The sequence below is a fragment of the Haliotis asinina genome, chromosome 7 (assembly GCF_037392515.1).
Source record: "Haliotis asinina isolate JCU_RB_2024 chromosome 7, JCU_Hal_asi_v2, whole genome shotgun sequence".
In the NCBI taxonomy this organism is placed as follows: Eukaryota; Metazoa; Mollusca; class Gastropoda; order Lepetellida; family Haliotidae; genus Haliotis; species Haliotis asinina.
Window position 1 is genome coordinate 27,017,517 of NC_090286.1, and position 16,750 is coordinate 27,034,266.

At 38.5% G+C, this 16,750-nt stretch overlaps 2 protein-coding genes across 2 annotated transcripts; one reads left to right on the forward strand and one right to left on the reverse strand.

Moving 5' to 3' along the window:
* Positions 1 to 1,373: 1,373 nt before the first annotated feature.
* LOC137290428 (transmembrane protein 14C-like) lies at positions 1,374 to 7,641 on the reverse strand. Its single transcript, XM_067821357.1, has 4 exons — positions 7,533 to 7,641; positions 5,033 to 5,134; positions 4,462 to 4,549; positions 1,374 to 3,977 (listed from the first exon to the last, which is right to left on the reverse strand). The coding sequence occupies exons 1-4, from the start codon at positions 7,606 to 7,608 to the stop codon at positions 3,935 to 3,937; spliced, it is 309 nt and encodes a 102-aa protein (XP_067677458.1). The 5' UTR covers positions 7,609 to 7,641; the 3' UTR covers positions 1,374 to 3,934.
* Positions 7,642 to 7,820: 179 nt separating this feature from the next.
* Positions 7,821 to 15,764, forward strand: LOC137290429 (proteasome assembly chaperone 3-like). The gene is made up of 4 exons (XM_067821358.1): positions 7,821 to 7,901; positions 11,355 to 11,456; positions 13,656 to 13,742; positions 14,480 to 15,764. The coding sequence occupies exons 1-4, from the start codon at positions 7,857 to 7,859 to the stop codon at positions 14,618 to 14,620; spliced, it is 375 nt and encodes a 124-aa protein (XP_067677459.1). The 5' UTR covers positions 7,821 to 7,856; the 3' UTR covers positions 14,621 to 15,764.
* The last annotated feature ends 986 nt before the right edge of the window (positions 15,765 to 16,750 follow it).

Here is a 16,750-nt window from a genome sequence, read left to right on the forward strand (position 1 = left end):
GTTGCTTCCCTTAGATATTCATCCACCCATACTGAAGTTATGAGTGACCAGTGCATTAAGATAACACCTGTTACATCAGTATCGTAAATATTAAAAATAATAATTCCAGATATTCAGGAATATGGCAGCACCATTAATGTGCATATCAAAAATACAGTTGTAAGCTACATGACTTGATGCGCAAAAGGGTTTGTCAAGGGAACATTATGGTTCTGTGTTGGATATTATTTTCTACCAGTAAAACAATGAATTTGAGGAAATTGAGAAAGTGGACATCATACAGCCCAAGTTAACTTCATTGTACTGGTGTACCATCATAAGATGAAACGGAGTTTCACCCAGTTACAAGTTGGAGTAAGCAAACAGATATCAGTGAGTTTACTATTTGTGTGTAATAGTTCCTCTATTCTCAGAGAATACATTGTTACCATGTAGTGCACGAATGTATAGTTTATTACTGCATGCCTTTTCTTTTAAGACCCATGAAGATCCAGGGTAGAACAACCCATGCTTGCCATAAAAAGCAACTAGGCTTGTCAACAGTAAGAGGCGACTAACGGGATCAGATGGTCAGGCTCACTGACTTGGTTGACATGTCATTGGTTCCCAATTGCGCAGGTCAATGCTCATGTTGCTGGTCACTGAATTGTCTTGTCCAGACTCTATTATTTACAGACCGCCACCATATAGTTGGAATATTGCAGAGTGTGGTGTAAAACTAAACTCACTCACTTGGGGTAGAACAGGCCTTCAGCAACCCATGCTTGCCCCAAAAGGCGATTATGCTTGTCATATGAGGCGACTAATGGGATTGGGTGGTCAGGCTCGCTGACTTGGTTGACATGTCATTGGTTCTCATTTGTGCAGATCAATGCTCATGCAGCTGATCACTGGATTGTTTGGTCCAGATTTGATTATTTACAGACCACTGCCATATAGCTGTCATATAGCTGAGTAACAGGGCATTGTACGTTTACACAAGGATAACTACTAGATTAGGGGAAAGAGACTGAACATGTACTTGTAATTGCTGCTTCTAACGTAAGTTCCATCACCAACTGTAGCTGTCATTTGAAAAAAGCCACCACGCCCATGAGACCCACCATTTCAGATTTGTTTCTTGTTTAACGCTGCACTCAGCAATATTCCAGCTACTGCATCTTGTTAATTATAAAATCCGGACCAAAGTTCCAGTGACAATGGATACAATTTCCCAAATCTTTGAAAGGCATTTTGAAGTAGAATACAGAAGAAAAGCAAGATTTTATGGATGTCCAGATGACAGAGCACCATCCTAAAGGAAAACAAAAACACAATTTGGGGCTGGTGGATACTTTCCCACGGACATTTTAAAGACAATCTTCTAGCGAATGTTGCTAAGACAAATCAGGAGACTCGTGTTCATTCTTATATATTTATTCTTTCTACGCTTGCATACAATTTTCGACCCAATACAGAAATAATGTGAAGTCTGCCGTGAACAACTGTCAGATCCTTCTCGGCATGAACACAGAAACAATACCTATTTATACGAAATTAACATTTTTATTTCATCATGATATACATGTAAGCTCCATCACTTGCCATTTCTTTCATAAAAATATCATGGTTTCTAAAACAATTAGGACTGCAAGATATTACTACAGTGGAAGCTGTCTTACACGGACCCTAAGTAACTCGGTTTTCTACATAATTCGGACCAAATTGTTGGTCCCGGCAGAAGTTAACTTAGTTATCATTACATATGGGCTAACTAATTCGGACTTCATGTAACTCGGATTTCGGACTGAAATCTCCGCCCTTCAAGGTAATTTACTATGAAAACATCGCTAATTAACTCGGACTAGCGGGATTGCCTGAAACGGAAGTGCTTTGTAGTTAGCCAACTTCAAACTTCAAACGGATTATCAGGTGTGATGATAACCAATTAACAAAGAAGTTCAGCAAGCTGACACGACTACGTACTCACTCCATGTCATTTTGATGTTATGCGATTTTGTTATAAAAGTACGATATTCCAGTAATTTCTCATCAGTGACAAAATGCCTGAACCATTGATACGTTGTATTTGTTGATTTCTGTGGAGAAGATTGAATCACATGCACTTCTGAACAAGGGCGTTACCCCGCGAAAACATGGTACGTTACTTCTTGCGCTCGTGCTTACGAACAAGACACGAAATGTGTGTTGCATTGGAAACCACCAGACGACGGAGCATTCTAACAATAAATTATTTACAAAAGATGGGGTGATATTTATTGACGGAGTTAACACTTTGGCGCTATTAACACGAAAACATGTTACGCATGCACGATACTTTTACCATGGTGTATCTCGAGGTCAAGGGAGCTAACTCTAGACTCTCACCAGTCCAATTCGGATTCCTCCTAATTCAGACACAAACGTCGGTCCCAGTCGAGTCTGAATTAGACAGCTTCCACTGTACCATACTGCAAACAATATGCAGTGCAAAAATGGGTTTTTTTGTACATTGAATATGACTGGTTTTTCTTTGTATCCTTTAACCTGAATTCTTCACAGATATTCACTAACAAATATCTCCCTCTGAAACTGATTTACAAATATGTCGAAGTGATCTCCCATCATCCATGACAGCAAAATGGCAGCAACTGATCATGCTGGTAAATATCTGAATGTACAGAGTCAATCACTGTTAAATATATTAGCTCCTAATTAATGACAAAATATATATATTATAATACTGATACCTGTCCCTCAACATACTGGATAACATTATTTCCATTACACAGATTATACAAACCATTTACTTAATGTACATAATTTCACGCAAAAATCAGGTAATGGTTTCAGCACCACACTTGTCACATCAGCCTGTGTTTGCCAGTCAATTAGTTTTGGTCCATCCTTTTGATTTAGATTTTTAACAATGTACTAGACACTAATTTTTCTTATAAATTTCCGCCATCTGAGTACAATGAGAAGCAAGGTAACTGTCATTCGTCAAATAAGCCTTTGAATAGAAACATATTATTGCTTCCATGGTCTGATGTCTCAACAAGCATACAGCACTAGCACATGAAACTTCATTGACAAAGTATTTTAATGAGATTTGATTGATGAGGTAACATTCAAGCAGCCTTCACATGGGTAACTAAAGTGTGAACATTGCAACAAGTCACCACCAACACCAATTTCAGACTTTTCCAACATGTCAAGAAATCAGATCAGTCTTTATTCTCAAGCTATACTCAAGCCTTACAATGACTGAGCTAAAGTGAGTTGTGCTGAACACTGCTTCATTTCAGTCATATCGTGTCAGAGGGATGAGGAAGGACAGCAAGAAAGACCTGTTTACCACTCATTACGTATGAGCCGACAACCAAGTACAACAACTGTCATATCTGCATAAGAACACATGAGAGGGATAACTCTCCATAATGAGTCACTTGGGTTCTTTGCCACTTTTAGCAATATTCCAGCAATATAACAGCAGAAGACACCAAAAATGGGCGTCACAAACTGTACCCATGTCTGGAATCAAACCTGGATCTTCCGCATGACAAGCAAACACTTTAACCACTATGCTATCCCATGGCCCCCAACTCTCCATAGAGAACTGTCACAAAAGTGACCAACTTGTAACCCTCTTGACTCTCAAGGTTATGAGAAGTTGTAAACAATCTATTGCAAGGATCAAATACAGAATCAGGACTATGGATGTCGTGGGACAAGGTTGATGCAAAACAAAACTAGAGAGTATGACATTCTGCTAAAGAGAAAAGAAGTTTGGCAAAAGGCAGTTTGATCATGAGATAAAAATAAGCAAATTTGTCCAAAACAGCAGTCCTACAGACTAAAAAATATAATCTACTATATATTGTCATGAACAATGACAATCGATGGAGGTTGATGATGAAGCTATGATGTTTCCACTTCAAGGTCTGCAGCCAGTTCATTGAGCAAGCCGATATCCGTATCTCATCAGCATTAATAAACTGAAAACAGTGGAATTATACTTACTGAGGGTATGATATACCATTCACAAAATGTAGTTTTCATTTTGCAAGCATACCACTAGCCACTACCAATGCATATGAGAGAAAGTAATATGTATCAATACAGATGGAACATTTCAAAAGGAATTGAATGAAATGTCAGTTTTTCCCTTTATTTACCTTTATCCTTTGTTTCCTCCTTCAATCATTTGCATTTTATCAACCTTGCAAATCCAATATCCCCTACTTTTTGTTAAATGGTATATGTGGCCACTGTAATGAGGGGGAGACAATTATTCATCACCTATCTTTTCATTGTGATCACTGTGGTTAAAAATATAAACATTTGTCTGAGATTCTAATGTAAAGATGGCTGAAAATGCTACAGCAATGGTCTTCCAGGAGTGAGTGAGTATGAAACCAACAAAAATCACTAAAGCTGCATTAAATCATCACTTATTTAATACTTTCAAAAGGTTTTTACCTCAGAGATGCTACCATCCCTGCTGGCATGAACTTGCCAGAGCTGATAAACCTGTAGCCCATGACCCCAGTCAATAGCGCACTTGTGGCTGAAACACAATTTCACCATTTAAAACAGAATCAGATGAATGCTAGCTGACAGCTGGTAACACATTCGTGATTAAAGTCTCCAATAGTCTGAATGTTGTACAGAAGCTTTTCAATAGTTTCCCATTCAAGTTCTTCCTCCAACAGCTTCATTGTTCTCCGACAGTAATGTTTATTTCCTAGCTGACAATCATCTCACACGTTATACTGACTCTGATTCTGAGCTGTGGTCTGTAAATGATCGAGCCTGGATCAGACAGCATGAGCATCAACCTGCACAGCTGAGAATAGATGACGTGTCAACGAGCTTGACCACTCAATCCTAACAGTCGCCTCTTAGGACAAGCACAGTCGCCTTTAGTGGTAAGCATGCGTTGCTGAAGACCTATCCTACCCCAGATCTTCACTGGTCTTTTGTACCGTGGAAGTTTCAGTTACGGTAATTAAAGACATAAACAGGATCATGACAAAGGATTATGACTTACCAAGGGATAATGATACGTTTTTAGGATCATTTGTTGTCTGGTAGGCTCCAACACCCATCACAGCTCCACAGGCCACACCCATAGCCAAAGAGGGCACACTCCCTGTGAAGCATAACATCACCAACAGAATTCAGTTTGGGATATACACAGTCTCATTACAATCGGATCACATTACGCTCTTTACTAAAACATTTCAAGATGCACGCTTAAATAAGGGTTGTGGTGTAGTCTTGTGGTTCAAGTGTCTGTTTGGTGCACCAAAGACCCAGACTTACATTTGAACCCCAGTCATGGATACCCCTTGCTGTGACTAACATTGCTAGAATATTGCTTAAAGTGGCAAACACTGAAACCCACACTCTAATATTCATAAATGCAAACAGTCAGCGATTTACCTAAAGAAGAGAAAGATGCCTTTAACGGACTCAAACTTTGTCTCTAATCCCTGCATACTGTAATACAAATAATAATATGTTTACCGTGTCAGATATAGATATGTATATTCTAAAATGAATACTAATAACAATTCAAAAAGAGGTCCTTTTGTATCAGTAGCTGCTACAGTGGGTATGTGGACGGCAAATCAGTTGTTTCAATCAGCGGTGGACAGAGTGACTTGAAATTTGATATTCAGTAATTCATGTGACAGCTGGCAGCTTAGTAATAACAACTCCTATGCACTGAATATTCAAATGCAGAGACCTGTTTTCAGTTTGGTTCAGAAATTACAGACCCTCTTTATTCAGACTCAGTTCATACATGCAATTACAGTGGAAGCTGTCTAATTCGGACTCGACTGGGACCAACTTTTATGTCCAAATTACAAGGAGTCTGAATTAGACTGGTGAGAGTCAAGAGTTAGCTCCCTTCATCAGGAGATACAAATGCTCGGTACTTTTATGATGAAAGACAACTACCATGGTGTAACATGTTTTCGGGGTAATAGGGGTAATGATCATCAACTGTATTGCGTATCAGTAGATAATCAAAATCTGTAATTCTGTAAATAAATATCACCTCATCTTTTATAAATTTATAGTTAGAATGTTCTGTCGTCCGCTGGTTTCCAATGCAACATACATTTTGTGTCTGTCCACAAGCACGAGCGCTAGGAGTGACATACCATGTTTTCGTGTTACTCGCTATGTCGCCATTTTGTCACTGATGAGAAATAACAGGAGTGTCGTCTTTTTTATGACAAAATTGCATGATATCAAAATGACACTGAGTGAGTCGTGTCAGCTTGCTGAACTGTTTTGTTATTTCCTTTGGTTAATTGGTTATCATCACACCTGATAATCCGTTTGAATCCGCAACTACAAAGCACTTCCGTTTCAGGCAATCCCGCTAGTCCAAGTTAATTAGCGATGTTTTCATAGTAAATTACCTTGAAGGATGGAGATTTCAGTCCGATATCCGAGTTACATGAAGTCCGAATTAGTTAGCCGATATGTAATGATAACTTAGTTAACTTCTGCCGGGACCAACAATTCAGTTCGAATTATATAGAAAACCGAGTTACTGAGGGTCCGAGTAAGACAGCTTCCACTGTAGATTATTCACTACCCCAGTCAAATTGAAAACACAAATTCAATGTTTGATGATAAATGTTAAAAGTAAACAGAACCTGTATTGTTATTTAATTTGTCCTTAATGCTGGTGTCTGGATTAACTTGGCGTAAATTGGAGTAAGTTCCATAAGGTTGGTCCAAACTGATTTATACCATTCTGTTTTAAGCAGTTTCAGTACTCAATTATTTGAGATTTTCAGAGAATCCTGCTGACAACTTGTCTGTGGAGTAGCATCATGTCCTAATTGAAGAACCCTGATCAAAGACAACTCTGATATGTATAGTTTCTTTAAACTTGCTCGGTAAGAGTTCCTCCAATTCCCCCATCCCAAATAATATTTATTAATTGATATACACTAGAATTATTAACAAAACCTAACACAACAATTACTATAACTCTCACAAAAATAACTCAAACACGAGTCAAAGCCCCCCAATTAAGTACAATATATAGGTTCCACTTAGTGTTACCTCTGATAATCTCAGGAAGAAAGAATATTGGGGAATGGAAGGAACTCTTTCCCTTTCTTACTCCGTTTGGCAAAATGATTGTTATCTCCTACATCGTATGTGCGCCATTGAGTTTGCAAATGGTATGTGAGATCCCACAAATACTGCACTGAAGCCTTTCAAGTTACACATGGCTACTAATGACGGATATTGAAATGCACTTATTTCATTCTTTATGCATACATTAAAAGTATCCCATCCAAACGTTTATGCAAACTATGCCTATGCATCCTAATATACGACCCCACACCTGAAATCCCATCTCTTGAAAGTTCTACATTTTGAACTCGTAAACATTTCCACATCACTTGATGAATGAAACTGGTGACCCCTCTGTACAAGAACAGATGTTGTCAGTTCACCAAATTCACTTGTATGTGACTTTGTACACATATGGCAAAATAAGCTATAGCATTTACCTGCTTTCACATATCCTAAGATTCCACCTGCAGCAATAGTCGCAGCATAAGCAAAACTAATGATGTCGATCGCCATCTTGCCAGCAGGTAATTGGTGGCGAAGTTATACCTACAACTAATGTTCGTAATATATGTTTTGTGTTCCTAACTTAACGATGGAGCTACAATTACACTACGTATCACGGCATAATACAATAAGGGCATGTAAATGTTGATATGATAAGTATCCTAAATTCAAAATTTGCAATTTACATGTATATGTAAACGAAACTCCACTAATGTAATAGGATCAGTTGTAGGGCAAATATTATCGTGGAAATAAAAATGGCAGCTCCCATGTCGGCAGCATTTCCAGTGATAACAAAACAGGTATCCACATACTTGATTGGATTGTATCATTCCCTGTGTCATTACTTACGTCCTTTCGCCGTCTTTCCTTGTTTGCGCCTTTTTACACCGTTAGGAAAGATACCTGTTGTGAAGGTCCGGTAATTATCTCGGGCTGTCGTGAACGTTTGCAACGTAATATGAATTGAGTTAATTCTATTGACGAAATAAAAGTATGTCAGTGTTGTGTGTGTCTTTGGGTCATGCATTAGAAATGTCGGTCTTCATCTAGTAGCACGTACTTGTTGTAAGATTTGACTAAAGGGATCGAGTGGTCAGGCTTGATGACTTGGTTGACTCATGTTATCGTAGGATTCTATTCGGGCTCAAAGTAATGCTCATGACATCAGTCACTGGATTGTATTGTCGGATTATTTACAGACTACTGTCATATATTTGGAACATAGCAGAGGGCAATGCTAAATAACAAAGAAATGATTCTCAAACCCTAGTAATAGAGCTGCCCAAACCAGCATCACAAACCCAGGCGCTTTGCAGAGTTCCCTGGCTTCAGTTGTGGCTTTTAAAATGGAAAAAAATGTCCTTGGATGGGTGACTGTGTCTGGCGGTTTGACTCCTGAGAGTTTCTAGGACTACAGTCCTGGGCCACAACAAAGCACATGGGAAACATGTGGTCTCACCTTAGGCAAATGAGTTTGTTCAAATTTTCCTCTGTTCACCTAGCAGAAAATGGGTACCCGGTGAGATATAAGTCTTTAACCTTCTACCGGTGAGATATAAGTCTATAACCGTCTAGTGCCTAAGAGGCAGCTTGGGTTATCCGGGATAATGATAGTGAGTAACTAGTCAGATGGATACTAGGCGCTATGTAAGTGAATTATTATCATTATCATTAATCACCCGAACCAGCCCTAAGCCAGGCCCCTGGATATTTAACCCAAATCAACCCCGCACCCCAACCAGCCCCTTGGTAATGGTAACGATGGTTATGATAACTGTAATAGACAAAGATTACAATTTAGTTCTTTTTGTATAAATCATAGACATTTGTTTTTGTATAAATTATTAATATTTTTTTTTGATGGCAGATCTGTATAATTTTACAAAGGACAAGGTTTTGAAAACAGGCAAAATTGCCTAGATTAATGCCTCTCCCCACATAATATTGAACATACACACTCAGACATCACACGTTAATTAAGGAAATCATCCAGATTGATGATGATGGGTACCAAGCAAAGTTTCCTGGACTTCGATTGATAATAATAGTACAGACTTAATAAGGTTGTTAAATATTGGTTTTAGATTTTATATATAGTGAATCAATTTGTTACTTGAATATAATTACAGACTGATGTTGCTAGGTTCTTGCCTTCAATGTCATTAAAACGGCTGTGACTGTGCATAATAGTTTTGATGTCAAATCCTTTGGCATAAAAGTATTTGCTTAGTCTCAAGTATTAAATCGAGGACATACCAGAAAATAATGTAATGGGTCCTCTGTGGACTAGCCACAAGGGCAGGAGGGGTTTTCAGCTAAAACATAGACACAGTTGACAATTCAATTAGTTAAAGATATCATTTAAGTTATTATATATATACAGACATAAAGATTTCAATTAATTGGTTATATGCATACAGACAGAAAGATTTCAATTAATGCATTGTATACATACGGACAAAAAGATGTAAAGTAATTTATTTCTTTTATAAGAATATACACAAAGTGAAGATGACAGTATACGGTACAGCTGACATTGAGTGAACACAATCAGTGTCAATTAATATAACATGTAAATTAATTTTGCACACAATAATCCAAACATACAACACAATCAGTCAAGTAAGAGCATATGCTTAAGACAACATGTACATTAATTCGCTCACTATAATCCGTTCAAAGAAATATATAACAACACATTCGCTTTAATCGCTCAATGAGATGTGTCAAAATAACAGTTTAATATTTGGAGCTGAAGAATGTTTTACTTTTCATTATGTTAGCAGAATTCACGCTGTGAAGAGTGGTTAAGGTGTGCTGAAAATATTGACAAATGTTCCACACATGGAAACGTGAGAAAAAAAGAAGGACGGCATAATTTGTGAATTTGTTCCTGGAAAATTTGTGAGAACAAAGGCTATGTGTGAATTCATGATGTAGGATTTACATGCTACTCGTATATTGGATTAATGTGTCATTTATGTGGATACAATACAACTAAATGTATGTACACGTGTTATTAGAATTTAACATGGTATCGTTTTGCAATGGATCGTTCTGATTCTTACAAGGATTACATGAAATGTTCTCTACCACGGCATCTCCATGATTGGCAGCACTTCCATCTGCACTTGCCTATTATCGACACTAATAATCACAAATATGTTTTCAAACATCAATATTTCATGTAAAGACACATGAATAATATATATTTCAACATTAATTTATTTGTCAGTTTAGAAATGTTTACTTCTCGGGGCCGGTTTGGGTCAAATATCAGAAGCCGGTTCGGGGGTAATTCCTGATTTGATAAGAAACAGTTCTTTATCAAATACTGAATACATCATTTTTGTTACAGTCATTTGAAACTGCTACCCACAGTAGTATTGTATCGAATTAGTGGCAAGAAATTTTATTGTTCCCTTATGTAAAGTAATTACTAAATCTTGTGGTCCAATAATCTACATCATTCCACTGTTTCTCAGAACCCGCAGATCCCCTGGAAATTAGTAATAGTAAACCCCGGTGTTCTATTAAAGTAATACAGTGATGCAATAATGTAGTGGTGTTCCGATTAATCGATTTCATCGATGATCATTTGGTAGTAGTCACAGTGGCTGACTTTGTGTGCTGGCGATTAGGTGCCTGACTCTAAGGGTGCGGGTTTGAATCCCGGATCGGACTCAACCAAAAGTACTAGAATTTGTACTTTACTAAGAAAGTGAAATCCCAAATGTGACATGTTGGTAGTAAATAGTAATCAAGGAATCAATCATATCTATGATCGATCGTAATTGGTTAATATGTACTTACATTTTTGTGTAATGTAAGCCAGTATGTATTTACACTGTTTTCAATGTGAATTTCACTCGTTTAATTCTTATATCATGACATGTTTATCCATCATGGGTCATGTTAGTCTGTATTTCGAAATAAAGGCAAGTATATAAGCACATGACAAGGAGATCCCTCACTGGCTCACACAACTGCATGTGACTGGTAACAGTGCCAAGACTGGTAATAGTCTTGTATCATATTGCTTCCTGTTTTACAAACATGATTTGCCTGGAAGTTAGACATTAACCTTATGATCGATCATTAATCAATGATCGATCATTTTGATAACCCAGTGATCAATCGTGAAAATTCAACCAATTCCCAACACTCCTATAATGTGGTGTTTTTGATTATTGGTCTTTGGCACTGGTTGGTTGACAGTCAGTACTTGTCAGCTATGATCTATTTATTTGCAGGTTGCTAAGGAGGTGAATAACAACCATACCGATGTTCTTTGCAGTAAATTTGATGACAGATTACTGCTGGTTGTCTCTCAGCTTCAGAAGTTTGGTACTATGGTAAGAGTTATATACTACCGACAGAAAATAAAGGAACCAAGAAATTGAATGTAGATGACTTTGACTGTGACAGGGTCCGTTATCGTGGCGTATCTCCCAAACACAACAGCCAATGACAATGGAATTTCGCATAATGCATGCCCAGCACGTGCTACACGTGCACACAGAAGTTAACTCCTGTAAATATACTGGAGAAGTCACAGTCACTAATGCAATAGAGATTGACACTTGCTGACAGAAATGCCTCCGAGGCAGTATCTCGGTGAAGCAACAAAATGGAGAATTGTGGGAATGATAGAGTGGGGGGACATCATTATGTGAAGTTGCCCGGCAGATGGGTAAATCAAAAAGTGTAATTTCACGCCTGTGGGATAAGTACCGTCAAAAGGGTGGGGTTGCAACGAGACCTGGGCGTGGTAGACCAAAATCAACGACACCACGACAGGATCGTCTCATTACGTTAATTGCTCTACGCGATAGGTTCAAATCGGCCCCTGCCATCAATAGAGAATTCCGCACACTCACTGGAAGACGCATTTCAACCTCAACCGTTAAAAACCGACTCTATCAAGCTCATCTGAAAGCGAGACGGCCTTGTAAGGGTGTCACCCTTTCAGCTCACCATAAGCGCCAAAGATTGGCATGGGCTAGGCAGCATCAGGGATGGGCTATGCGCCACTGGCGTTACACCATGTTCTCTGATGAGTCAAGGTTTTGCCTACGATTCACAGATGGCAGAAAACGTTGGCGTCGGAGCGGGGAGCGATATGCCAGAGCAGCAATTCTTGACCATGATCGATATGGAGGTGGTACTGTCATGGTGTGGGGTGGGATTAGATCAGATTTGGTCATCATTAACGGAGCCATGACTGGTCAGCGATATGTTGACCAAATATTGCGTCCTGTTGTGGCTCCATTGGCTAGAGTTATCGGCCGAAATTTTGTATTCCAAGATGAAAATGCCAGACCACATCGGGCCTGAATTGTCTCCGCTTATCTCCGACAAGAAGGTATCCAGACATTGGACTGGCCCTCTAAGTCCCGAGACCTGTCCCCAGTTGAATATCTCTGGGACGTTCTTGGTCGAAGGGTGTACGCCAGGGACCCAGGACCCGCCAACCTGGCCCAGCTTGGTGCAGCTCTCCAAGAGGAATGGCGGGCAATACCACGGGCAACCATCCGGAAATTGATTAACAGCATGCCATCAAGGTGCCGTGAATGTGTTGCCCGACATGGTGGACACACCAGATATTGAACTTGACGCCTAAAATTGATTTAGTGGATATTTAAAGCAGTTTCAAATTCGCTATTATTTCATTAGTTCCCTTATTTCTTGTTGGTAGTATATATTCACTTACAGGTTGATGTTACCATGAATATCCAGATTTAAATGTTGACACAGTCATTTTGAAGGATATGTATATCCTGACAACTACAACCGTAAACCTTTGCCAGATGAACTCTGTGCACAAGTAAGTGAAGAACTGTGAAAGTAAGGTACTTAATCATGTTTGTTACTGATAACAACTTCTTTATTATACATGATACAACACTTTGGTATAGATTCTTATACCATTGTCAAGCAAGAGTCAAGTTCTCTTGGTTGACAATGTTATATAGAATCTATTCTGAAACATTGCATCATATATAATATAGAAGTTGTTATTCATAAAGTATCTTGCTTTCCTATTACTCACCAGCTTCTAAAATGACAATTTAACAGATCAGACTAAAGAAACAGGTTAGGCAATCTGACACTGAATTTGGCATGTCATCCCACTCACTAACCTTTTTGTGGGGCAGCCAAGTGGTTAGAACGTTCGCTCAACCTGGGTTCAATTCCTCACATGGCTATAATGAGTGAAGCCAGTTTCTTGTTGCCCACTGTGATATTGCTGCAATTTTGCTGAACACAGCACAACACCTCACACACTTACTGAACTTTTTTTATGTAGATTTCTTGTTTATTGATAGCTTCATATCATATGTTACAGTGGAAGCTGTCTAAACTGGCACTCACTTGGACTGAATATACAATCCAATGTAGACAATGTGCCAGATTGTAGAGCTGATGATAAATGTACAAGTCACGAATAGGACTGAGATTTTATGCCGGTGTTGACAGCTTGCCGGATTGGACAGATGCCGGTTTTGACAACTTTCACTGTATATTTCGAAGACCGTCTGATCTTGTTGCAGGTACAGATAAGTCGGAGCATTGTCCTCGACGAGATGCAGCAGTCATCATCAGTATATTCCACTAAAGTCCTTCTAGGGTCAGATGAGGTGAGGTTCTCATTAGGAGATAAACGACATTGTAAACACAAAAGTCAACCAAAGGGGTTTTAGTGTCTGCACTCGTTTACATCGAATACGGACACAGCAGTGAAGTGTCATCAGCTGGCCGTTTCAGCTGGTTCTCATGGTAGCATCTGGAGTTGCTCATTTGTGACGTCATTCTAACTTTACGTCACAATATGATTTGAATGACGTCACCACTGTTGATGACACAACAAAACAATTGTTTACGTGTCAATACACGGTGAATAGTCTTTCAGTTTCCGGGAATCTAATACCATTTAATCATGTTTTTCAACCAATCAGATTACAGAACACAGTAACTTTTGGTTTACAATGTACTACCACATCCGTTGTTGTAACCAGAGACCATGTCACAAAAATTATTGTATGGTCTCTGTTTTGACCAGTAAAATGAAACTCATGTTCTGTTTGTGCACATTAGAGAACAGACTGGAACACAGTTGCCGCCAAAAATAATACATCCTTGTCTGTTCAGTGTAATGTATTCATACAGTGAATACTGGTTAAAGGTATTCACTGTGGGTATTTTATGTTTTAATGGAATGAAAGCAGAAAGTACAAGTCAGATGTATTGTTTTGCTTTTGTCGTGTTTTTTTTTTCAGTTTAGGGTTTGTCTTGTCCAATGTAGATGGCATCTTTTTTCTGTATGACCTTATATTTAAATCTTAAGTTTTTATGGGTTTTTTTTTCATCATTTCAGCCTCTTACCCATGTCCTAGCCAAAAACCTGATAGCTGAGGTGACAACTACAAAACCCATTATCCTAACAATGTCTCTGAAAGATACCACTCCAAAGACAGTGAAAGCTCTTGCCTCATTGGTCAAGGAAGTAGTCAGCTGACACAAACAGCCACTCAGTCAGTCAGTGATGAGATAGCATGTGAGAATGTCCCGCCCAGTCACATGGAGTGTGATGGGTAGATGACTTTGAGAGGTCAATCATGAACACTGGGCACATACCTGTCCATCAAGGAATGCTAAATTTGACAGTTATTTAATGTGTTTGTCAGTGTAGATCCATGACTTGCAAGCACAGTAGATGAAAGTCACATTCTAGGACATTGACTCAAAGGGACTTAACATGATGAATATTCACCCATTAGGATAAAGCTGACCTTGTCTTAGCCATAGTGTGGAAAGTTCATGTTTGGAGGACCACTAGATACATAATTTAATATAAACGCAACAAGTCTTAAGGATTCTACAAGTACTGTTTATTTCAGACACTGCTCATATGAGTGACTGACGTCCTAAACTGTTTTAGATGTATCACTCACAAATACAGCAGAATTATATCATCTTTGAACTCAGATGCAATTTAGAAAAGGTCAGAGTTTGAATAAACAATAAATAAAATTTCCGGAAATTAATGTCACTGCAACTTCAGCCATCAACACTGCTAGTTCAGGCTTTTGAAATAGATCTTGGAGACTGGTAATAGCAGAGATGTCAACCACTGTGATTTTGGAGGAGTTACTCGAATTTTCAAACACAAAATCTACTCTCTGATTTGTCTGTAAGAAACTCTAATTTTTACAAAATACAAATATGTTTATAAATTTAGAATGTTTTGTAAATAGCCGTTTGAATATGTTCATTTTTGTTAAGTATAATCTGGTTAAGTATGCCCAGAAATTGCATATTTCAAGCAGAATAAATCTATTCTTGTAGAGGAGACCCCCCAGACACCCACTGTCAAAAGGGTCCCGATCCCCCTCGCATGCTCACCCCCAACTCTCACCTTCAGAGTTCAAGAATTGCTTTGGGCAAGGCAGGACTTTCATTTGATTTAGAGTTGGCATCTCTGTAACAGTTTACAAAATATCAGTCCCTTATATCCGAGAATATGGGGAACTACAATCAGCTAGGTCATGTTCAGATAGAGCCACTGTAAGTATATTTAATAAGTCAATCATTGAGAACAGTGTTTTACATACATGGATCTGTTAATCATGTCAGTCATTCACAGTGTGTATATTTAACAAGAACCAAAGAAGTGAAAACTGAAAAGCAATGTATTATCAACTGAGTCACAACCCAGGATGTTTTTTCTGCCTGAAGTGGGATGGTAACCAGTTCAGACACTGTGTTATTTTTCATGCAGGAGCAGGGGAGATGGATACGGTGTGTGATGCCTATTTCTTGTGTCCCCTGTTGTAAACTTGCAGAAATATTGCTAAAGCAGTATATAACTCAAATATCATAACCTGATGCCTCAGCTCATGGGGTAAATTCTAGATTTTGAACAAATTTAAAATAAGCATGTCAGTTGAGTCTTTGTATGACATACAGTGACCAGAATCCACATGTATTGGATGAGAGCAGTGGAAGTTGTTCATGAGCATGTGTTTTTCTGGTAATCCATACAGTGTTACAGAGAAGGAAATGTATGTTGTTTCTTTTATTTTTTTATTTTGTTTTAAGAAAATAAATGAATTTTTGAAAAAAGACATCAATTGTTGTTTATTGAGCATTGTAGGTAATGAACAGCTTTGGGGTGTCTTTCTTGTCTGTGGCAGTGGAGTGGGGTAGCCTAGTGGTAAACGCATTCACTTGTCATGCCAAACGTCTGGGTTTGATTCCCTACATGTGTACAATGTATGGAACCCATTATTGGTGTCCCCTGCCATGAAATTGCTGGAATATTGGTAAAAGCAGGGTAAAACCAAACTCACATACACACTCACTAGTGTTAGGTATAATCGTATAATGCTGTTTGAGTAGACAAGGGAGACAACTTTTGCATCCTTGTAGGTTTTCATGCCACTGAAGGTTCTGTTGGTTTGCTGTTTACATTGTACTCAACAATATATCAGCTATATGGACCAGACAATTCAGTGATTAAAAATATGAGCATAAATCTATGCAACTGGGATAAATTGACATTTGAAGGAAGACAGGCCACAAATGTGTCAGGGAATTTGATTTATTTTGTCATTTCTGATATTGGGTCTCAGTAGAGGAAAATGTT

Coding starts and splice junctions, on each gene's coding strand:
- LOC137290428 (XM_067821357.1), bottom strand. CDS start 7,608: ATGGCGATCGACATCATTAGTTTTGCTTATGCTGCGACTATTGCTGCA. Junction 5,135..7,532: donor CTTAGGATATGTGAAAGCAG/GTAAATGCTATA, acceptor TATGCTTCACAG/GGAGTGTGCCCTCTTTGGCT. Junction 3,978..4,461: donor GGGATGGTAGCATCTCTGAG/GTAAAAACCTTT, acceptor CACTGTTTTCAG/TTTATTAATGCTGATGAGAT.
- LOC137290429 (XM_067821358.1), top strand. CDS start 7,857: ATGGCAGCTCCCATGTCGGCAGCATTTCCAGTGATAACAAAACAG. Junction 11,457..13,655: donor TTCAGAAGTTTGGTACTATG/GTAAGAGTTATA, acceptor ATCTTGTTGCAG/GTACAGATAAGTCGGAGCAT. Junction 13,743..14,479: donor TCCTTCTAGGGTCAGATGAG/GTGAGGTTCTCA, acceptor TCATCATTTCAG/CCTCTTACCCATGTCCTAGC.